At 39.9% G+C, this 24,261-nt stretch overlaps 1 protein-coding gene across 3 annotated transcripts in view; it reads right to left on the reverse strand.

Annotated features, from left to right (window-relative positions):
- NFATC1 (nuclear factor of activated T cells 1) overlaps positions 1–24,261 on the reverse strand; it is a 143,802-nt gene that overhangs the window by 13,940 nt on the left and 105,601 nt on the right. For 2 of the 3 annotated variants that reach the window (XM_030552598.1, XM_030552599.1), the window contains exon 9: positions 23,495–24,181. In XM_030552598.1, coding sequence (XP_030408458.1) covers positions 23,495–24,181 — 687 coding nt within the window. The remainder of the gene's footprint in view (positions 1–23,494; positions 24,182–24,261) is intronic. The other variant, XM_030552600.1, reaches the window with a different exon arrangement.

A 24,261-nucleotide genomic window follows, 5' to 3' on the forward strand; every position in this document is an offset into this window, starting at 1 on the left:
GCTTAGCCTGCGGCTGCTTTGCCTATGGTTACAGGGGTACTGAGTGCCATTCCAGCGAACCAGGTAGTTACATGGGAGTGAAGGACACTAACTACCCTCAGCCCCTGCCTCCTCTACAACAAACTAGTCAAAGCCTTAGAGCTGTTGCAAAGGCAACAAAGGAAGACGGTCAAGTAGCTATATGAGTTGGCACTGAAAATCATGCAGTTCTCTGTGTCTGCCTGCTTGCCTGCTCGCAGTCAAAACAACTTTCAACCCCACTGCTGGAATGGGTAATGAAACTGGTAATTTTCACGGTGTGGTGGGGAGGAATAAGGGTCTAGCCCAAGTACCAAGGTACCAAGCATGTTGCTGAAGTTTAGTATCTGAGAACGACTGTCTCTGGCTTTTATTACAGCTCGAAGGGTACTATCGCCTACCCCCTACATGCACATGCATATGTATGTCTGCAGCTGGCTCTCTAGAAAAATAAAATTCCAGTGTTCTGGAGATTGCCCAGATCTAATGTGTGTGGGCCACCGTTAATCTAGCTACAGAATATGACTTGATACTTGTGCATGACTTAAGGTGGGGGATGATAGAAGGAGGTGGTGAGGAGGAATCTATTAGAGAAAGTAAGTTCAAAGCACAGCACTATTTTTCCTTTCTTGTTCTATTTTATGTCTCCTTAGAAGTGAAATTCATCCCTGTGAAGAGGGCCAGCATGTTTCAGTTAAGTCCTTAAAATAGAGCTTAAGTACTGCACAGTTCTTATTTGGCCTTCTACAACTGGGTAATTTCACCCTGCATATCTACTATTCTCTACCCTTCCCAGGTAGGAGGTATTTTGGATGGGGTTGGTCAGCCGCAAGCAGTATTGTATGGCAACAATACCAGATTATCCTGAGAAATATGGTGCAAACTGAAACATTCAGAGATTGCTTCAGACTTTGAGTACTTAACACTCAGCTTTAGGAGGTCCAGGCAGGTTAGACTAACTCTGACATCTCAGTGTTACCACTACAGACATATTGGGTAGGGTACATTAATACTTGTCCATATCATGTATCCAGAAACACACCTCAATGCTAGAAAAAGGTAGGCATACTTGGAGAGTAGTATATACAGAAAAAGAACAAACATTTTTTAAAATGTGTTAGGAAGGGCTGATGAGGAATTCCTATTATAATCAAAGTAGTGGCTTAGCCTTACAAAATATCATCTCTCTCTCTCTCTCTCTCTCTCTCTCTCTCTCACACACACACACACACACACACACACACACACACACACACACACACACACACACACATTGGGGGTACACAAGGAAAGTGGGGAACAAAACAGGGTCCACTGATTTCAGAGTTTAAAAAGAGCTCAAACAAGATTGAATTTCTCTATTGATTATACAATTATTAATCTTTATAGAAGCTTTTCTAACATTGCACATAATGAGCAATTCATCAAAATATATTAGGTGCCATGGAGGTTGCATTTGATATAAAGAGGTCATTAAGTTTCTTGTAATTGCACATTACTGGAGCTTTAGTTAGTTCTAAATCAAATCAACAGGACATACATGTATGGTCTGTAATTGACTTAATGTAATAATAGGGTGGTCCCTGGTGATCATCAGGAACACTCTTCAATGAGCAGCCTTTTGTTAGTGTTTTTAAAAGACTAGCTCAGGTGCAGCTGGGGCATATCGAATAAGACAAAATATATATACATAAAATGTAGTGCGAAAGAAGGTGAGTCACAGGTGAGTATTCATCAAGTATCTTTTTCCTTTCACATCTGGGAACAAGTAAAAGACCCATTTCTGCCTCCACTGAATCAATGGCAAAATCTGGAGTGACTTCAGTGACTGCAAGATCGGGCCTCAAAACTAGAAATGGCTTCTACAGATAAGAGGACATATTCAAACCTTGTCTGAGCAGGTGCAACACTAGTGACTTTATAAGAGTTGAGATGTTCACACCAGGTCCACATTTGTCCCAATGTATGCAGTAGATTACATAAAGGCTAAACCTAGATATTTTTAAGGTTGATAAATTTACACACACTCTTGACATTTGTGTGTACAAATGGGTAGTTGCTCAGGCAAAGTTGTAATTAGGTGTTCCTGAAAAGGTATTGGGATATTTGTAGTAGTCAAAAATGAAAGGCTTGATACTGCAGCAACTGCACTGGAAGGAGTTCAGCAAGGAGATCATAAGTAAGGCTAAGATTTTGTCACGGTTATTTTTAGTAAAAGTCACGGACAGGTCCTGGGCAATAAACAAAAATTCACGGAGCCAGTGACCTGTCTGTGACTTTACTAAAAGTAACTAGGGGGCAGGACTAAGTAAGGGGAGGAATGGAGTCCCATGGGTGGGGCGGCGACTGACACGCTGAGACCCCCTGCAATGGTGGGGGACACAGCAACGGCTCCAGCGACTGCAATGGGGAGTGTGCAGCCCCCGCTCTGGAGCTGGCCACAGCTGCGGGACACGGGCGCACAGTCCAGCTGAAGCTCTGCCAAGTCCAGGCAGCAGCGGGAGGTGGTGGGGAAGGGAAGGCGCAGGGCTCTGGGAAGCCATGAAGGGGTGACATGGTACCCACTGCAGCCGCTAGGCAGGGGAACATGGCCCCAGCTGCAGCCCACAGCAGAAGCTGTGGGAATGGAGCACAGCGGGAGGGCACACAGCCCTCCACTCTGGAGCTGCTGCTTGACAGGGGTGCATAGCCTGGCTGCAGCCTTCGGCCCCTGCAAACCGTAGGGCAGGGGCAGCAGGGTCCTGCTTCCAGCCATCCAGCCCCAGTTGCAGCAGGGATGGGGTGCACAATCCTGCCTCCAGCCCTGGCTTCAGTGGCTGACAGCTGAAGTGGAAGAAGTCATGGAGCTCCAATAAAGTCACGGAATCCGTGACTGCTGTGACTAAATCGTAGCCTTAATCATAAGTCTCCCAGAGACTTTATAAGCTACAGAGTCATGGAACCCTGGTTGGATTCCTCTTTTTGTCCCAAGTCATGTCTCTCCACTATATCTCATTCTAAGGAGCTTCTCCGCTTGTTTTAGTTGCAAAATCACCTTCATTACACACAAATTTGGCATCCTCTCACTTTTGCTCTTGAAAGTTACTTACATCAGTAATAAAGAATTATGAAAATGAGGATTTAAAAAGAGAAGAAATGAATCCAACAGCTTTTTGGTCTTCTTGAATTAATAGGGATTTTTGGTATCTCTCATCCTGGGATTCAGTCGTGCATTTGTTCCACTTTTGGGCCCTGGCAGGTTAAGGTGTAGGCTCTCAAATTTGATTTAGTTTTAGATGCTTTTACAACAGTTACCAAAGTTGTACAGAAAGAAGGCTCTCTTCACTGGATATTTTTAAGAACAGGTTAGACAAACACCCATTCTCAGGGATGGTCTAGGAGGTATACTGATTTTTTCCTCATCATAGTGGGCTAGACTAGATGACCTCTTAAGGTCCCTTCCAGCCCTATACTTCTATGATTCTGTGATTTCAGAGTGCCTCATGGAGTGCAAGGCTGGGTGCTGATGTGTCTTCCAAACCACTGATGTTTTTGTGCTGTCAAGTATGCAGTGCCTGCAAGCAAAATGTCACGTGCACATTTTGAGTGAGGTTGTCATTGTGATCAGAAATACATGCTGAAGGCTTGATTCTGTTTGTCAACATTCAGCACATAATTTCTTCTGTCTGAAGATGAGAGGACAGCCATTGATGATTTGGTGTGTAGTCATGGGCTGTCCTGTGCAAAAAAACTAAGAAGATTGTTGAGTTGATGGTGTGTCAGAGAAGCAGAAGCAACTCACTTTTCAGCATGTTGGGGAATAGCTGACAAAATCTCACACAATATTTGGTCACAGTAATTTGGTCATGAGTATGTCATTCCTAACCAGCATTAAAAACAGAGCGAGAAGTTAAAATTCGCAATATGTACTGGTGGGAATGGTACAGACAAAGATTCATGTGACAAAAGTGGTGTGAGGTTGTCACAGAAACTAGATGTCTGTGGTGAAGTGTCCGTAGCAAGATGACATGGCCCTTACCATAACATGAACTACATTTAATTCCATGGGATTTTGTTTTAACCACAAAAAGGTCAATTACTAAAAACCCATGAAATTCTAAGAGACATACATGTTCTATCTGTTAGTGCTCCTTGCACGAGCAGAATTCAGGAGCCTGTTTCTGCTCTCACAGCAGTTTTACATTTAGGTAGCTAAACTGGGTAAAAATCTCTACAAATATAACTCATTTTAGACAATTTGGCCCAGAGGATTTGGCCCAAATTTTGACCTGAATGGAGTTACTCTGGATTTATACCAATGTAAGGGAGAACAGAATTGGAACCTAGAGACCAGATCCTCAGACCACCCAGGTCCCTTTGTATCACACTCATGGTTTTTAAGCCATCAGCTAAGGATCTTCCCACTGGCATAGCCAGGATAGAGTGCGTGGGACCAGAGAGTTGCTGCACGCCTATTCTCCTTGGCAGCCAGGCACAAATTAGAACAGCTCTGAAGTGGCTCTTATTTTCTCTGGAGGCCAAATAGACCTCAGGATTAGGAAATTGGGGTGGTGATAAAACAGCTTTGCTTTGGCCCCTCCTCCTAGCTCCCAGGTCTTGTGGTCAAGCATAGCTTGTCTGGACCCAGCGAATGGCCCTTAGTGTGCACTGACAAGGCTGTGTGGGGATACTGGCATATAGTAAACACCAGATCTGGCTGCAGAAACTCAAGCTCCATTGACTGGTAAGAACTGAAGAACTAACCACTCTACCTTGCTAGCCTGAAGCACTACATACAGAACTCTGCTTAGTGCACTGATATTCACAGGAGAGATTTATTCTGCACATGATCTAATCACTGACAAATCTGCTACATGACTTCCATCTTTGAAGAGCTATGAAAAAGGCACTCGAACAAGAGAGACATAGAATATTCTTTTTTCAAGCACACTTAAAGAGCTGGAACATAATTCAAAATACTTGCACTGTACTTTCTAAACAATCACTTGCAATCAGCCACAACGATCTGTCCTGCTATTTCTTGAGCACTTGGAAATACTCAAAAATCTCACCATGTTGGGATCTGAAAAGTTACAATGGGGTTCCCCTGGCACGGATTATGATTCTGCAGTACACAAAAACTTATTGGGAATTCAGTATGCACTTTGATCGACTTAGAGACAATTTAGGCAATAAAATTGAGTGAAAGAGCTTTAAAAATATTTGAGTAGCCTTTTCTTTTTAAAAATCTATTTACACAATGAGTAAAACTGGCTGCCTCTATCAGAATGCTAAGTCCCTTGGGGTGATGCACTCAGAAATTTACCGGAAGGGATAACCACCTCCTGTTTCTAATACTGCACACAAAGAGAATCTCCATAATGACAAACTTGGGCCCTGCTCCTGAAATGTGCTGAATGCTTCCAACTCTCCAATGGGAGCTCCACATTCTCAGCACCTCTGAAAACTAGAACACTTAGTTAAGGTGCCTAAATATAGACTTAGGTACATAGCCTTAGAGCCCAAGTGTCTAAGGTTGGCCCTAACTTCAGAAATAACCTTGTGACAGGAAGCAAAAACAGGATTGTATCAGGTGCTGAGCATCCTCAACTCCCAAAGAAGTAATTGGGAACTCAGAACTTTTCAGGTTTGGGCCTAGAAAAGTAAGAAGGTACTTTATTGGTGTAATAAAAAAAAGTTGATTGCAAAAAAGGCTTTGATCAAAGATTGTGTAGACTTATTTGTGTTTGCTCTATGCTATAGCATTCTCAGTACACCACACCTTTTGTGAAATAGTATTTAATTTAACAAATTGTTATCGACAGTAGCTTCTGTCTACTCACATATCTGAATTACTTTCATTCCAAATTGTTTTGAGAGGAAATGTTATAAAGAATGGAAACCTGGCATTTAATCTAGTGGAAACCTCCACTGTTTCCAGTTTACAGAATAGAAAAAAATATAAAAATAATATCAAACATTACTGCTAAGTATAGAGATGAACAATGAATAGACACTAGCGATAGGGAGTTAATGCACTACATGCATTTACCTGCACTTGGATAGAGTTCTAAAGGGTGGGTCAGACCCATCTTGCTGATTTCTTTCAAAAACCACGTAGACACATAGTTAAGAGCCAAGTTTCGCCAGATGAACATTTTTAGCCTTTTTTTTTTTTTGTTACTCACTAAATAAATACCTTGAATTTTTTTTTTCAGGGTATGGATGAGAGGCTCTTCTGGTCAAGACACAGAGCAAATATTTACAGGTGCTGGGGAGACACCACTTCCTCCCTCTAGGCTTCAGCCTAGTGTCTGCCACATAATTTTATCCCTTGAACAATTTTTTTTCCAGTGATCTGCCAAGAGGAAATAACTTTGCTGTATTGGGAGTCTGGGAATCCTAGAAAACAATCTTAAATCCATAAAATAATTGAAGTGCACTTTTACCGAGCTGTTCAGTTCGATTCTGATTTTTATTACAATGTCAACAAGAGTTTAATTTGTTTTAAAGTTTAGGTTCTTAAATCTGAGTGATATACGGTAGTTTAGCTTGCTGGCAACAGCTACTGTGGAAAAAAAATTGAAAGTGCATATAAAGGCGGGTCTAAATTTGACATTGTGAAAGCAGGGAGCTGTGCCAAGAGCAGCAAACAGCATGGCTTTCCCAGTCCTGGTTGGCTTTAGGGACTGCTCACTATTGACATCAGTCGCTACGGGATACACTTCCCTGCTCTAACAAATCTCATCTGGAGACGGCAATTAAAAAAGAAACTTCTTAAAATGTAATTTCTCTCCCTAAAACATTTACAGATGTTAACTAGATTGCTAATGGTGTAAGATGTCTGTGGGCGGACGTCTTCCTCCTTATCTGCTGTGTCAAATATCAAGATTTCTTTATTAAAAAACCCACAGTTCTAAAGGTAACATCTTTTGGAGGACTAAGGGGTGGTTAATTTTTTTTTTTTACTAGATCCCTTACTGAATCAACTGTCTGTTTCTTTTTTACATTCGTCTTCTGTTTTTTCAGTCCGTTTTTAGAAGTAGCCTGATTCAAAAATGAAAGTATTCAAAATGGCTACAAATTTCTGCAGTGAACAGATTAAGTAGTATTCCATCCAAACTTTCAAATAACAATAACAATCGTGATGTAAGTTTTCTGCTTTAGAGACTTTGCCATGTATTTTCCGTCAGTACCCTTGGCCAGTGTATTTTTCTAAGCAATGTTAAATGCATTTAGAGAAACACACTGGACGAACCTGTAAACGGATCCTCTTTATGTGTACACGGGACATGAGAGGGGATAGCATAAAAATGGATGAGCTTTTAGAAGCACTTGTCTCTGGGGACTCAAAAGGGGGTTTTCTCAGCTGGTTAAAGACTGTGCAAGCAGAAGTCAGTTCTGCACACGTGTCAGTTCCACCTCTACAGTGTAACTGAAGTGGAACTTTTCTCCGAGCCAAGTACTCTGTGATTTACACAGCCGTATCAAATAACTCTGGAGTACCCTGCAGAAGGTGATGGCTAAAACCTCAGTTCTGACATACGCAGCCCAGACACAGTTGTCTGCTTGCGCCTTTTTTTTAAACTGGCTTTGATTGGAGCCAGAGCCTCGGGTAAAGCAGAGGAATTTCTAGATTTTTCTGAGTGCTGTGAGCTCTTGCTGTTTTCCGGTACCTATTTCCTGCCATATCTAAAATAACAGCAGCTGCAGGGGCCTGATAGAGAAGAGTTCCAGGGGACAAATTCACACAAATGGGGTGGGAAAGGGAAAAAAAAAAAAGGAGAGAGAGAGACAGTTATTAGGGAGTTGATAACACACACACTACATCAGATTCATTGTTACGGTTGATAGTCCTATATGCTGTGGACCTTGTTAGAACAAAACAAACCCTGTAATTTGGCCATGGGAATGATAACTCTTAGCACTCACTAGGATAACAGGGGTAATTTTACTGCACTTGTCCTATTGTACTGCGTATCAAGCCTTGATTAGCTAATGTCTCTGCAGGCTAGATTAGCAAGGATGAATGTTTTGAGCTAGAGGCTTTAATGTTCTCTCTTTGTCATGGCTTTAGATAGCTGCAATGCAGTTTTTGTCCATATACAGCATAAGGATCTCTGCTTGCAAGAAAAACATTGTAGAGCACTGAATGATCTCAAATGATCCCACATTCAATGAGAAAAAACATTAAGGTGATGTTATGGTTGCCATATTGTAGGCCATGAAAATTAATATAGAAATTCAAGAGACTTGAGAAAGGAATGAATTAGCTTTAGATACTTCCAATGCCCATACTAAGCTGTGCTAATGGAAACATATGACCACTGGACCTGGTAACATTCTGTAGGCTGTGGGTATAATTCTGATCTCACGAGCACTGGTGTAAAATATATATATGGTAACTCCACTTACTTCAGAATAAAGAAGATCAGAATCAGGCCTGTATATCTTCCATTGAAAATATGTGTACTACTCACAGTTAGAACCCTGTTGACTCCGTAGGAGCGCTGCGTGCGTGTTATGGAAATTACAATAATTTTTTTAAAAAACATTTTTTGAAGACACAGAAAGTTAGGACAGTCAAAGTGATAGCCCCCAAAGTATCTACACATCATCCCCATTGTACACAGATCATATTTCAGATTATTGTACATGCCCTTAACCTTTATATATTAATGTAATATGACTCCAGTGGGCTTTGGACAGGCCCATATGAATACAAGCAAATATGCCAGGTGAGACTAAATACACTGTTTCTGTTATCATGTTATTTGAAATAGTTTAACATGTATATGAGATCATGTATTGGAATAAAAGCAAGGAGGACTGGTTCTCTTCTCTTTTTACACAAGTTATGAAACACTGTAATTTCACTGATTTCAGGGGAGTTACTTCTGATTCCCATCACAGTATGTGAGAGGGAAGGATACTTAGAATAAGAAAGATTTACTCTCCTCACCACTGGCAAAGAAACAAAAATTAGAACTTGAAAAAATATTCATACATAGCTAGCTTGAAGAAGAGTTCTTAAAATAATTTTAAGAATTTATGTTTTTCTTCAATGGTGTGGCCCTCTCAATTTGAGTTTATCATTTTGTTTTTTCCTGTTTTAATTCTGTATCCTGATAACTTGCTCAGTTTAAAATTTCAGTTAATGAAAGTATGTAGAGCATACTAGGGATTGTGCTGTAAAGCAGAGTATCATCCACAATACAGAGTGAAATTCAGCCCTATTCAGAGGCCCTCACAAGTCCTATGAATCACTCTACATCCTGCCTTTAAATAGCGCTTAAGTGAAGACTTAAGACTTGCGTTGGCCCTTGCTCAAAAGCCAAATTTAACCACAGAAAAAGCATTGTTTTATATTCAACCACCAATATGCCAGACATTGTTGGATGATCTCAAATTAGCTGATCAAAAGGCTCTCAAGAAGGTCACAAAGTAACAGGAGAGGAAGTGGGTAGCCTTGTTTGAACCCTCTTCCTAACAAAAGCAGGATGATATGTTTATGTTTCTAATTCTAGCCATAGGTTTGTTATATATTGATTTAAACCATTTAAAAAATAAAAACTAAATCAAGTTTTTAGTGTTGTTAGAAGGCAATCCCACTCCACCTTATCAAAGGCCTTCTTAGCATTTAGATTCTTTCTTCTTCTTGTCTGAGTCCTTAGTAATTTTCATTATTCCAATAAATTTGTCCTTGCTACAAAGCCTGTGTGATCTGAATATACAAGGTTAGGCCCTGATTCAGCAAGCCGTCTCATAGGGATACAGAGCTCTACTTGCATACAACAGCTTGCAGAAGGGGCCTTAATTAACACTTTCTCAAGCCTTAAAGCTTCAGTTTGCAGGAATATTTTACAGTCATAGTTCAAGGAGATTATTTAATTTCATTGGTTCTCTGCTTGGTTTAAGACAGAGATACCACTAGTAGTTAAACTGAACTGTTGAGAAGAGCTTTCTTTTTCAGTTATGTAGATGAATGCCTTAGTTAAGTATCAGGGTGATTTTGATCTGGAAGCATTTATGAATTTCTGGTGCAAACCATTCGGTCCAGGTGCTTTCCCTGAGTTAATATTAAATATAGCTTTGAAAACTTAAGCAGATGTTATACTTTTTTTTTCAAGTTCTAATTTTTTTTATCTGCCAATGTTGGGGAGGATAAATCTATCTTATTTAAATATCATTCTATAATGAATTCTTGGGATTCAGTTGAAAATCATGTACAATAACATGTTGCAAAACTTTTATTCATTTGTTTGTAACAATTATTATTATTTCCCTGATTTGGCATATTAAGGCCCTGATTCAGAGCCGATCAAAATCAATTGAAAGTTTTCTATAGGGTTTGCATCAGGCCCTAACTGCATTTTGAGTTTCATCTTTTTAAAGCCGTTAAGTAAGGAGATTTCTTGTTTCATTCCTCCAACCATATGCTCTGGTGTTAGTACATTTTAAAGCTTTCTCTGCCATTCCAGAGGTTAATTGTCTGTACTCTCATCTAGAATTCCTTCATGTAATAAGCATCTCTAATATTTTTTTACAGGTTTTCTAACTGGTGAACCATCTAATCAATAAAAAAATCTACTTTTTCTGTTTTTCTCTTTGCTTTTTGTGTGAATACTCTATTACTATATGTGACCCCTTAATGCTGATTTGAGTGCTTGCCAACAAGTGAAGTGTGACTGGACTGTATTAGTATTTGTCTGCTCAAAGAGTAATTTTCCACCATTTTATCAGATTTTGGAGTTATTTGGGCCACACTGAAAAGCTGTAGGAGGGAACTTTGTACATGGATATCTCAAAAGGATTTCCATGCAGAGATAACACCAAACTATCCTGCCAGGATCAGAGGAGGAGGTTTGCTCTTCTCTGCCCCATAGATGGATCCCCAAATATCTTCAGGAGGCCAGAATCATCTGTACAGAGGCTCCGGCCCCTGTTGTGGCTCTGGCCCCTGCTTGTTGGCAGTGCTGCTCCACAGACTCATGCTACCAGGGCTCTCTGGCCATTGCTGCTCCTGGCTGTATTCATTTTTCCTGTGTGACTTACATGGGACCAAAGCAGGGATGATGTGAGTCCATCCTGGACTTACCCGAAGTCAGTGACAATCAGTCACAGAGCCATAGAGTTTAATGGCAGAAAGGACCACTAAATCATCCAGTCTGACCTCCTGTATATCACAGAACACCATCACCACCCACATGCTAAGGCCAACAACTCTCTATAAAGGTAATTTAATGTGTTTTTTTTATTCCTATTGGTTTAATTTAATCCTTTTATGTTCAATGCACCTTGTCATTCCCCCCCACCACACCCCCCACACACTGAAATGATCATCTTTAGATAATATTTTCCATAGCAGTTAAATCCCAGGCTATTGTTATTCACTAGTGCAGTCTCAGATGTATATCCATTTCCCTGGCCACACACACATTTATCCTACCCTACTCCTCCCACATCTCATGCTTCCTTGTTCATCTTATTTAATGGAGATGTTTTATTTCCCCTTCCTCTAATTAATATTCTTTCTCACTTCCCCTAAAATTATACCAACTTGTAGTTTCACCGCCAAACCAGCCATATATTTTAAACTTTACAATGTGTATCTACATTTTACAGCATTACGCGAAAAATATTGGTACTATGGATGAAACAGAGATATCTTTTTCCAAATACAGTAAATATATATAAACACACATACACGCAGTCTTATAGCCATCACCAAATATAAGGCCTGATACTGCAGTTACATCCTTGTCCCAGCATGGCACCCTACTTAAGTCAGACTCCACTTGAATACATGGGTCCCGCAATGCAGATCTGATCTTACAAACATTTATAAACCTGATTGACAATGGGATGACTCAGATGCATGTTACAATGGAGCTATGATGAACACACAATGAAAATCTGGCCTATCACTCAATGTGTAACTATCCTGACTGCCAAAACAATAGAGGAAATGCCTTCCCATCAGCGTATCTCCATTTGCTACACTGATTTATAAAAAATGATGTTCTGGTTCCCAGTCTTTTCCTTCAGCTTCCTCTGCAAAACCTTAGACTTAGGTTTCAACAATGTACTCTTTTCCCAAGTCTTCAGTTTTATCATGAAAATATTGTAAACCTTTCTGCAACACTTAAAATTCTCTGCTGGCAAAGAGAGGCTGAACATCTCTACAAAGAGCTGCTCTCCTCAGTCTCTGCCATTCTCGCAGAGGATGGGTCAGATCTTCACCTGGCCTAAATCAGCACAGTTCCATGGACATCAATAGAGCTTCGCTGATTCATGCCAATGAAGAATCTCACCCAGCGTTTCTAGTTTTGAGTCTAAAGTTGGAACAGGTTGTGTTAATTCTGGTCTGGGCTGCAGACATCTAGCACGGATTGCTGGAAGCAGCTGCTGAGTTCCTGGAAAGTCCTCCAGAGCAGCTATTGCTGGTTTGTGTATGATCATTTAGGAGTGCACATTCCTGCTGAAGTCTAAGACTTTCTGTCTTGGAATCAGTTTTTCTTCTCTCCCTTTTCCAGTAAGTTTTCTAGTCAATTTTACTGACATTTATGTGTGACAAAGTAATAATTCCATCACTTATTCTGGTTTAAATAGACATAAAGAGGCTGGGATTGAAGCTGGGGCTGTGGGATCTGCTTCCAGAAGCCCCCTTTCAAAGAGAACCATGCACAGTGCTTGAGAGAAACATGCCTGGCTACAGCCAGGGCTATCAGTCTTTATAACAAAAACCAAATTCACCTCCGCGTATGAAACCCATCTTTCCAAACTATATATGCTACTGAAAAACACTCTGGATATTTCCACATGATTCTGAGCACTCTGGCTGACTCTCCTGCCAAAGAAGAGACATCTGGCCTAGTTCTGAACTTCAGTTTTACACTGGTATCATTCCACTGACTTCCACAGACCTACTCCTGATTTACACCGGTGAGAGATCAGAATCAGGTCCACATAATCTTGTGCCACAGAACGTTTAATGGAGTGAGAAAAGGTCTATCTGTCTACCTAAATATAAAATAAACAAAACCAACAAGCAGTATAAATGAGTCATCATGAGTAATAACAGTTCCCCTTGAAGCCTCTTTTGACATTAGATTATAACACATCTTCATTTTAGGTCAGATAAGCACATTTTATCTCACTAGTAATGCTCGTACAATGGTTCTCTATTATAAAGCGATTCAGTCTGAAGTGGTCATCAATGATAATCCAGATGCAGAGGTGTAAAAGTCTTCAAGTAATTAGTCTATGTTTAAATCTTGGAATGCTGTGGAGCTCAAATTTATTCTCAATTAAGATTGAAAACAGCTCATTAATACTAGTGAAGAAATAATCTTTACAGTTGGCTTGTATTTTTCATGAAAACAGTTGATTAACAAATACTCAAAAGTCTGGAAAACATTCAGTAATAGAGTCATCTGCATTTGAAAGTGTGGAGCCAGTTTCAGAACTGCCATCCAGTAGTTCAGTTTGGGAATAGTTTAAGGACAGCAGAAAGTCCATAGTACAGGGTATCCGCCTGGCCTCATATTTCCAATACACGTGGAGAATTTCAATAGATGCGGAGAATTTTCAACGAGCTCAGTCATGAATGGGAAAGACATCCCCCCTCCCCCACATACACATTCAAATCAGTGAGGGAAAGGCTCTCAATAATATTTAAATATGATCTGGGGAGGGATAGCTCACTGGTTTGAGTATTGGGCTGCTAAATGCAGGGCTGTAAACTCAATCCTTGAGGGGGCCACTTAGGGATCTGGGACAAAAAGCAGTACTTGGTCCTGCTAGTGAAGGCGGCGGGGGGCTGGACTTGATGACCTTTCAGGGTCCCTTCCAGTTCTATGAGATAGGTATATCTCCATATATTATTATTTATTTTAATCATTTTAGTTTTATTTCTAATAAATCTTTTGCACTTTCATATTTCTGCAAGCCTCAGAGATAACAACAACAAAAGCAAGCAGCAGCAGCATTTCTTTCCTCTCTGTGTTATACAGTCTCTAGTAGGTTTCAGAGTAGCAGCCATGTTAGTCTGTATCCACAAATATCTCCTGTCTGTGTGTTCCATTCTATGCATCCGAAGAAGTGAGCTGTAGCTCACGAAAGCTCATACTGAAATAAATTTGTTAGTCTCTAAGGTGCCACAAGTACTCCTGTTCGCTAGTAGGTGTTATTTATCCATTTACCCATGAATCCATGAATTTCTGCTCTCAACTGGTCAAAGTGGGTCACATTCCACTATCAGTCATATTCAACATCACAGACCTCAAAACGCTAAAACGGGGACAGAATTTAGTCCACTGTCCAAACCCTATAAATCTTTAGGCCAAGCTTCCACTGAAGTCCATATTACTGGGGAGGTTTGGCTGAGTAAGAACAGAGCCTGAAATCCTGCCTCCACCCTTCCTATCTGGATATGTTATGGCCAAAATTCTGTGGAACAACCATGGCTCTGCTTCAGGGGGATGAAAAAAAGAGGTTGTGCAGAGGAACTCGGCGGCCCATTTCCTTACATTTTGCTTGGGGGCTGTGTATTATAACCCAAGGCAAAATTGCAGGATTTGATCCACTGACTATCACCTTCTTGTAGACCTGCAGCATGTTTTTCAAGGTAGTCCGAATACTGGAACCACAAATATGGTGCTCCAGGACTATAAAACTCAAGTGTTTGTATATTCTTTCAGCACCATCTCACTTCACCTAATCCTTTTTTTTGTGCTATGGTAAGTTAAAAAAAACAACAACCCACACCACACTAAAAGGCCTTTTCAACCTCAAAGTCTGTCTTTGTCACCCCAGCAAAGCCCCAGGGCAAGCTCTTTGGTCTGCAGTTGAAATCAGCTAATTTTGTCAAAGTGATATAGGCCCATGCTTTCCCACATGGCTTATTTGCTGATATTTACAATGTTAAGACTGGGCAGCCTTTCCCAGATGCGGAGGACAAGGAGAGCCTAGGGAGTGATTCTTTGTGATAAACCGCCTCTTAGCACAGGGGTAGCTCAGGGAAAACAGCTTCCCCTATGGAGGCAATACAATTAGAGTCCCTCAGAAAACTCTGAGACAGCAAAGAACAGGAATTACCCTATCAAGTAGCTCACTGAGGACAACTGATGCTCGTGCTGCCATAAAGCCTTGCAAAGAAAGCAAGCACACAGCGTCCATTACTGTACCAAAGGTCTGACTGAAAAAACACAGTTGTCAAGCAGATGTAGATGAAACAATCAACTGTGCTACATACAATTCTCCCAAAAGAGACTCCAGTCTTTGACTGTCTATCAACAACTAGATTTCAATGAATGTGGCTATTATGCGTTTTAACTGCTAGCTTTGGACCTGGTCTACTCCCTGTGAAACCAAAGGGAATGTTGACTTAAGCAGGAATAGGAGCAGATCTTTTGCTTTTTAGTAATCTAATAACATTACAGCTTGCTAACTGGTAGCAAAGTTCACTGTTCTTGAAGTCAATTAGACTATTTACGGGTGTAAACTTCCTCATATGCCTAGGTGTTGGTAGGACTGGGCTCTATGTTTGTTAAATCTAACTCCTGCTAGATATAGCAGGGATCTATGTGTTTCTTCTTTTATACTCGTCAATGGAGAAAGGGGTTCTTTCTCAAACAACTTCTCCAGATACCTTTTGTCAAGACTGGTCAGGGCACTAGAGTACTGGGACTTTAAGTGGCTCACATGATAACTCCTGACCAGCTAACATTGTACAGCAATGGTGACACTCTTCAGAAATCTTTTAAGCAAATATCATATTCCAAAAATGAGCCCTAGCATCCGAACAAAGCTTTCTCAGGAAAGTCTTTGCTTCTGCAAGCCACAAATTTTCTTTGGCACCAGGCTAGGCTTATAAGCAGACATAATGTTACTGAAGCTGAAGCGCAGCAAGTCCTTCTCCCCAGCTCACCTAAGAAAACTTTAAAAACCCCTTCCTGTTTGAAACACCAATGCCAATATCCATTACTATGGAAGTAAGAGAATGAATACGATGTAGAAGTGAGACGTGATTTTTTTTTCCATTTAATTGCACAGGGAGTACCAGGGCTGCAGAGTGAAACTGGTATTTAGTTTGAAGAGACGCAGTATGACACAGCCTCAGCGTGCACTTAATGGCCTGGAATGTTTAATGCAAAGGCACACACAATGCAAGTGTTGTTTCCTGAACACTAAAAATATCATAGGATATCCCTACTGCAAGTTACTGCCCACTGAGACCTGCCTGCTCACCCTTGCCCCTGCAAAATACTCTCATTCAGCAGCCCTGAACGTGCATGGGAGTTGAGGGCACTCAACCAATCTCAGAAGAGATCTCAACACCTTGAAGAATTGGACTTTTAAAGACCTTGTGTTAATGTTCAAAGAATAAAAACAAAGTTCACCATTAAGCTTCACAACACACAGCATCTAAAAGGTTAGCACCAACAGGTTGCATGCACTGGACTGGGTGGAATCAGGAAATGACACCTGTTTTTGTTGTTTACAGTTTTGGAGGCTCTCTTTTTGTGAGTCTCCAGGGAGATTCTATTCACAAAGACTGCTATGAAAAGTGAAAAGGCAGTCTTGCTATCCTGACCAGGCATGGTTTAGTTTAATGGTCTACCATTCAAACTCAGACATTTATGTCCACTAAAGGTCTGACCCTAATGAATTATTTGAGCCCTTTATATTATTTCTCCTACCCATCAGATATCAGCTACATCCTAAATGTTAACAACACAGCATGTTTTACCACAGTAGCATGTACACTTTCAACTATCATTAGAAATGAGAAGGGTCTTGACTCAAGCATGGGGCCAGGTTTAGTAAAACTTTCCATGAGGAAAGCTTTTTGGTTTTTTCCCAGAGCTGCTAGACCAGGCCAACAGGGAGGGAGGGAGGGAGGGAAAGTTCATATCCAGACTGAAGTGCAGACAGTATTACTGGACTTTGTAGACTACCTGCATGTTGTTCTAATGACATCTGGACTACTGGAAATCAGAGCGTGAATGCAGAAGTTTTCAAAGGCATAATTGTGGCAGCACCAGACTAAACTTAATGCCTTGAGAGCCAATCACTTTAATCACAAGGCTGAAATGTATGAAAAAGGATACATTTCAGCAAAAGAATAATTCTGTCTGCTACAGTTCCTGTTCAAATAAACTATATCACCAAATCACGTGCACTTCAGAAATATACAGGGATATAAAAAATGAACATATGGTTTAGAGGCAACCGAATTTCATATATACTGTATCAGAGATATATGGACTTGTCAGATATCTAACAGTGTGACAATATAAGCAATTCATGGGAATGACATTAGCAATAGCTCACATTACATCCACGAGTTAAACTTTTACTGCAAAAGTTATTTTTAAAAGAGCCATGTTTAAAATTAAATGGCTGGGGAGGCTGCAGCTTTCACTAACACTTTACCAGTGGTTTTGCCACTTTTACTTATTATTGGAAGTTTAATGCTCCCAATTTACTTTTTCAGATTAAAAAAAAAGAAGTTGAAAAGAGTGCTTTCATGGTCAAAGAACGACGAAACTCAGCAGATAATTATGGGGGCAAAAGCCTTCTTGTTTTAAAAAGAAGCTGATGATGTGTTTTCAGTAACTGCTGTCAGCCACATACTGAAAAATTCAGACACCTCTTTGTTTATGATGTAGATATTCTCGTCACTATGCAGGGATTTAAACATACATATCCAATAGCATCAAGATCAGAAACCAACCCTGTATTTAAAAAACAAAAAAACAAAAAACAGGGGACGAGAGGAATTAACTTTCAAAGCAGCACAGGAGAGCTCTTAAAGTCCATACCACCTGGAATCAGACCCAAAGGAAAAGTGCTAGGAAACAAATGTAAAAACCAGTGAGCCAGAATTTTACCCCAAAAGTCTGAATTCAAACACTCATGGGCTTTGGGCAAGTTTCAGACTTGAACTTTGTAGCTCAAGCCCAACCTTTATTCAAAACATAAATATTGTTTTTGTATTAAAACATATTTGTTATTGTCTCAGTACTAATTAAAATGAAAACCGGGAGCAAGAATATATAATAACTGTCAAAATGTGTTGAGAAGACAGATCACAATGAAATCCCTTTCCTGTTAGTACCAATGTGTTTCCCCCTTGCTTGCAGAGATATCATTACCAATGAATACTAAGCCATTTCTTTGATGTTTTTAACGGCAGGAAATAATTTCACAATTGAGTGTCATTCTGCTGCAGCTCAAAAGATGTATCAGCCAGCAGGGGTGCCAATCATAACCCCAATGACGTTTCTTGGCATTAAAACACCTAATTGAATTCTCTCTGTCCTCACAATATGAAGATTTGGGCTCAATTCTTTGTTCCACCCAAGCTACACTAGGTATAGGAATGGGAAGTGGGGGCAGGGAAGATGACTTTAAGCCACCTTTGGCCGCCCCTATTTTGATTTTAACCAAGGGCCTGTCCAGTCCACAGACTAAGTTCTACTGAGCTGCTTATAGCCACAAAGGGTTATTTCTAACATCTGAGTAAAGCAATTGAAAATTTGGAAACTTCTCTGAGCCATCTTGGTCAGCAAAACTGAACCGAAAATACCATCAGAATGGACTTTCCTGCGGTATTTTGGCACAAGTTGTGACTCGGACCAGGAAGGAAAAGCATACAAAAGCGTAAAATAAACATTAACCGAGCATTCACATCTCAGTACATGAAATAATGTTTGGTTCCAGGGATGGGCAAAAGTTCAGGTCAGTTCTTAATTTCCTCAAAGCAGCTGACTCTTTAGCTAGTTAGTGATAATTCTGCCCTGTTTTGCAAATGGCTGTATAGCTCATTTGTACTCCAGTGGCCTGGCAAGCCAATGATAGCTAACTGGTCCTGGGCCCAGTTCTCCTTCATGTGGCAGTTATCTTGAGCCCTGTGACCAATCTTCTGCCTTGCTTTGTATTGAAGACTCATTGCTGATAAATCATTTAACAGAATAGAATTTGTGTTTAGCTGTCTGTCTGTCTTGTAGGGTTTTCTATAGCTCCTATTACCCTAGTGTCTGAGCTGTTCCCAGGTTAGATCCTCGTGCAATTCATAAAATCTTCTCCTTTCCCCAGTACGGGAGACTCTACTTGGGACATACGTCTTTCCTTTTAATAAGGCACCTTTCATATCAAAGATACTCATTGACTTTATTGAGCTTTGGATCAGACCCTGAGTTCAGTACTGCTAAGGGAGAAGCCATTAGGCAATCAGCAATATCTCCCACACATAGTGTCTTGGACATGACCACTTGCATTACTCAATAAGGACTGCTGGTCAAGGCATGGAGGGCATCTATTCTTTTTGCTAAGAAATATGGAATTTCATGGATGACCAACAAAGACAGGGATAAAAGCTCATTTTAATTCTTTCATCTGAAGGACAACACCTTGAACAATACCTCAGCCCTTACTACTGCAGTGTCAGCATTGGGAGTCAGTCAAAACCTTGTTTGGGGTTAAATCTCAGCATCATGTGACACAAGAGTGCTAACTAAGCCAGATACGTCAATATTAGTAATATATTCACATATAGCTCATATGATTTTTCAAGGGGAGTTTCAAGGGTTTTATAAATGTGTTTGAGACAGATATTCATGTACTGAAACAGGCTACCAAGCGAATCAGTAGCCCAGGTGGCTACTGTTAGTTTTTGTTTAAAATGAAATTGCCAAGACCAACACTTACTTGCCAGAATAGACGCCTCCTTGGGTTTTTTCTTTATATTATCTTAGCTGAGTATCATTACACCAACACTAAACCATCATATACAGTGCATATATTTACATAAACACACTGACTGCTTTTTTACAAGGACCTCTGTGATGTAGATGGCCTAAGTCTGGAACTATTCCAGACCAAATGAATTAATATTGCTTTGATCCTACAGGCTGAACCTGAAAAACTTCTGTTTATTCCAGATTACTTAAAATGTATTAGAATTAGGGATATATAAATCAAACCAGAAAAAGAAAAGGTAAGTTTGTGAGACTCTGAATCAAATGTTACTTTATGTAACCAGGGTTTGATTTTTAATTTGTCCTGTGGTCACATTAGCATGCTGTCTATCTATTTTAGGATTTTACACTGCCACCCATCACCGTGGTATCTGAGCACCTTCCATATAAAATCAATAGCAATAAAAGTTGCTATTGGGCTTCATGGAATCACTGGCATGTCTCCTTTTACAAAGTAGGGCCTTTGATTTTGATTTCTTAGATTTTATTAAATTACTTCTAGGGAGAGGGGGAGTTGGGTGGTGTATTTTGGGTAGGAGGGAAGGAATGCTGTGCATTAAAATTAACTTATTTTTACAGATTTTGTATTTTTATTCACACGAAGACGTACAAACAAAGTTTAATTAGCTATAATAGTTTGAAGGAGACATAAGTGAATCAATGTTTAAATTATAAATAGAAGGTGATTTTAATCTATTAAAAATAAAGATGAAATTGTCTCCTTATTCCTTGGTCTGACTGGAGTTCTACTTTTCCACCTTCAAAATATGATTACAAAATACATACAGTCTACATAATTCTCCAACAACAACAAAAAAACCACTTGAAGATGTATAAAATACTAATGGGAAATAATGATGATGGTTGATTTTAACTGCAGCCAAACAAAAGCAAAGAAAAGGATCTTTTTCCTAGTTAATCAGACCCACTTTGTGATATCTTTATTCCCAGTGGTGAGTACCTAAAATTAGTACCTACAATTGGCTCCAATTACTTCAGTGAAACAATTCATGACGTAATGCACTTTTCACTGTGAGCAAAAGTATCACAATCTGGCCCTCAGCGAGTAATATATAACTGGGAAACCAAGAGATGTTGCAGTAACCAGGCTGCTCTTCTGAACTGTGTCTGTAGGTCAAAATTCCATCCTTCTATAATCTGTCTTTGGGTATGAGAAGGTGGCTCTTTACTGAAACAACTCCATAAAAATTATTCACTACACTTGCAAGCAATGAGACCGTTAGGGAAGATGGGGCAACCCTAAAAGGACAGACTTCTACTACTACTTTAACTTCTGATTAACCGTAGTAGGGAGTGATAGTGTGCGAGGTGGCACTGATGAAACGTGAATTTGTGTTTTTTTTTAATGTAAAGTGTAATCCATATGTAAACCAAAACACTATTATTGGCACTAGCACATAGAACATAATAAAATAATAAGCTGCAAAAAAATTGCTACTGGCAGGAAGGGAAGTAAACAGTGTAAATCAGTTGGAAAGAAGGAGACGAGGAGGGAAAGGAGACATAACATAATAGTTATGAGAAAAGTTCTGTCAGTTTCTCAGGTACATTTCTGATAGTCAGATGTTGATGCAATTGGGAGAATTTCCTCTGTCCCTTATTATATATATATAATTATTATGCTACCACTGCTTTTAGAGTGTGATCCTTAATTTGTGGAAGTAGGATAACAATAGAGTCGTGTATTGTCTTTTACTATTAATAAAAGCAGTGATTATTTCTCTGTCTTTAGTTCTGTGGCTGGTCACAGAATGACTTGAAATAGCATGATACATACTGAAGTATGGATTCTACCATCTGGCTACAGTGATTGGGGAATGCAAAATAACTACCGTGCCAAAGTAATTTATGCTATTTTAGAGAAAATAAGTTTGGGGTGGGGAAATGAAATTCTCTTTTCCAGAACACAGAGCATCAACAGAGTAGCCCTGTGACATCTACTGCAAGCTAGGAGCTGTAGCAGGTTCTGAGACTGCCGTGCACCTCTTCACTGAGGGGTTCTGGCCAGTGGATCTGTGCATCTCTACATCCAACATTCTGAGCCCCAACCATGCCCCTCCAATGGGGAGCAGCAGAGAACCCTTCTGAATGCTGAGGGGGTGTTTGCACCAATTGCCCAGCCTATCAGCATGGCTCAGAATGAGAGAGTTCTGATATTCCTATACTTCTCTCTTCCAAAGTAATCCTTTTAATTTTTTTATTAGTTGTAAAATAAATCAATTCTATTAAACAAAAAAGGAAGAGAGGGAATGATGGGTATAATTTGTGGAGGGGTAATGTGGTGCTTTTCTGGAGGCATACTTGCATGATGGCTACTGATATGGATTGAATCTCCAAAATTATTATATGTAGATCCCAGCTGTTAATCTTGTGATCAGTCCTACCCTGGCTAATCTTTGTTTTCTATCAATTTTTCATTTGATTGGGGTTTTTTACTTTTTGTTTTTTTTCATTTTGGGGGATGCATCAGCTTTAATGTTGTTTCTCATGGCAGTATGCATGTGGAAAAATGGAAAACGTTTATATGAAGACTAGCCTGTCCTCAGCATAGAAAGAAATGCAGTGAAGTTGTGTAACAGCCATGTAAAACTTTAATGAACTGTGCTCCTAATTAGGAAAATTCCTTTGATTTGTCCGTCATGTAACTGATTAGGATCTCTATTAAGAAAAGATGTTTTCTCAGAACTGAAAAGCAAAATATTGTTATTCAAGCCCAAGATACTAATTCTTTTATCCTAATTCAGCAAGTATCATGCAGTTCGAAATCAAATGAATAACTCCCCAAAATTATATTAAAAAAGTAAAATTAATTGTCTTTTGTTATAGTTTCTCCCTGAAAGACAATCACATTCAGAAGCTTCTTGGTACCAATTAGTTTCAATACAGACATTTCAAAGACATTCCTTTTCCAAACAGCATAGTATGTCATATAAAAATATATTACTTTTGAAAGGGAGCTCGCATATTGCATTAAAGTGAAGGTTCAGAATACTACTGGGATACTTAGCGATAAGTGTTAAATCACAGTTCAGGGAGGTCATATAATCAAATTCCAGATTACCCTCTTTATTATGTTCTGTTAATAAATCTTTGGAAACCGAAGTCTGACAAGTTCATCACAGCATTTTAACATCTGAGTGGTGCATGTGGGTATATATCTATAAAATCTTAAAAACTGAAAAAACATTGGCTACAAATCTACAGTAGGAACTAAAGAAAAAAGCCCTAGCTGCAGATGCTACTAGACTGAAAAGCCATCAGCTGAAGGACATGCCTCAGTTTTAAATTTGAGTTTTCTCAGCTGAAATAGAGCAGTTTATCATTTAGTTCCAATTAGCAGATTTGTGTATCTGAAATTTCATGCATTACGAACAGGACAATGTTAAATATGTTTTCACTGCCATTCCACAGGTCACTGGCATAGGCAGAAACCAAGACCATATGGTTAAGATTATTGCAATGTAGCTATTGGTCATGCAGCTAGTTCTACAGTGACTAACAGCATTTAATGCTTAAAAATACACTTTCATTATTGCAAACAAAATTAAAGAACTCTTTCTCAGACAGAGAACATCAGCACAAAATTCTGCACCATTCCACAAAGCTGTTAATTTGCACTTTCTTCCATCAGAATTGTGAAGGGTGTTAAAAGAACTCACTGATATAGCAATATGGTTGAATGCAAACCTCTACAGCTGTGGAAGACTTACCATCATCCAGGTACAACTGGTCCAATTCCTCAGGTTCTCGCTTGATCATTACAGGAATAGGGGCCAAATTATGATTACTGTCCTCATGCAACTCTGGCAATGACAGTGGTTGGTTTGTTGGAGACTCATTTCTTTGAACCTTCGGCAGTTGGTGCTGCTGTTGACCCATTATGGATGAGTGAGTTGGACTGCAGGACTGCAAATAGGTTGGCTCTTGGGTAACGGATGGAACTGGAGAAGAGGGACTGTTGGGATAGAGTGTTTGTTGGTAACCAAGGGAACAGCTACTGCTCAGATGTTGACTCACCTGCGGCTGCAGCATGATGAGAGATGATTGCTCTGGAGAACTTGGGTGCACAACTATAGACCTTGGCACTTCCTGTATGGTGGGGACACCTCCAGTGGGCTGCTGAAGTCCTAGGTGACTGTGGCCCGGGTTGGTGATGCACTTGTAAGCAGAAGATGAAAGATCATGCAGCTTGGGGCTTGAGTTGGGGGAAGATGACATCACAGTGTTTCTCTGCTGACAGGAAGTGAAGCCAGCCACAAGGCACGAACCAGGATCAGGAGGCATCAAGATCTGCTGGCTGTAGTATGGTTTAGAGAGAGGGTTTAATCCTTGGGTCATTGGTCCACAGGTTTGAGCAGGCTCATAGTCATCACTGGGTTCTGTTTTTATAATTGGAACTGTTAAAAGAAAAAAAGTTTTAAATAAACATGAGTTGCATATTGGTATGATCAAGTTGGCTTGTGGCTAGGATACCCTT

This window comes from Gopherus evgoodei, chromosome 2 (assembly GCF_007399415.2).
Source record: "Gopherus evgoodei ecotype Sinaloan lineage chromosome 2, rGopEvg1_v1.p, whole genome shotgun sequence".
In the NCBI taxonomy this organism is placed as follows: Eukaryota; Metazoa; Chordata; order Testudines; family Testudinidae; genus Gopherus; species Gopherus evgoodei.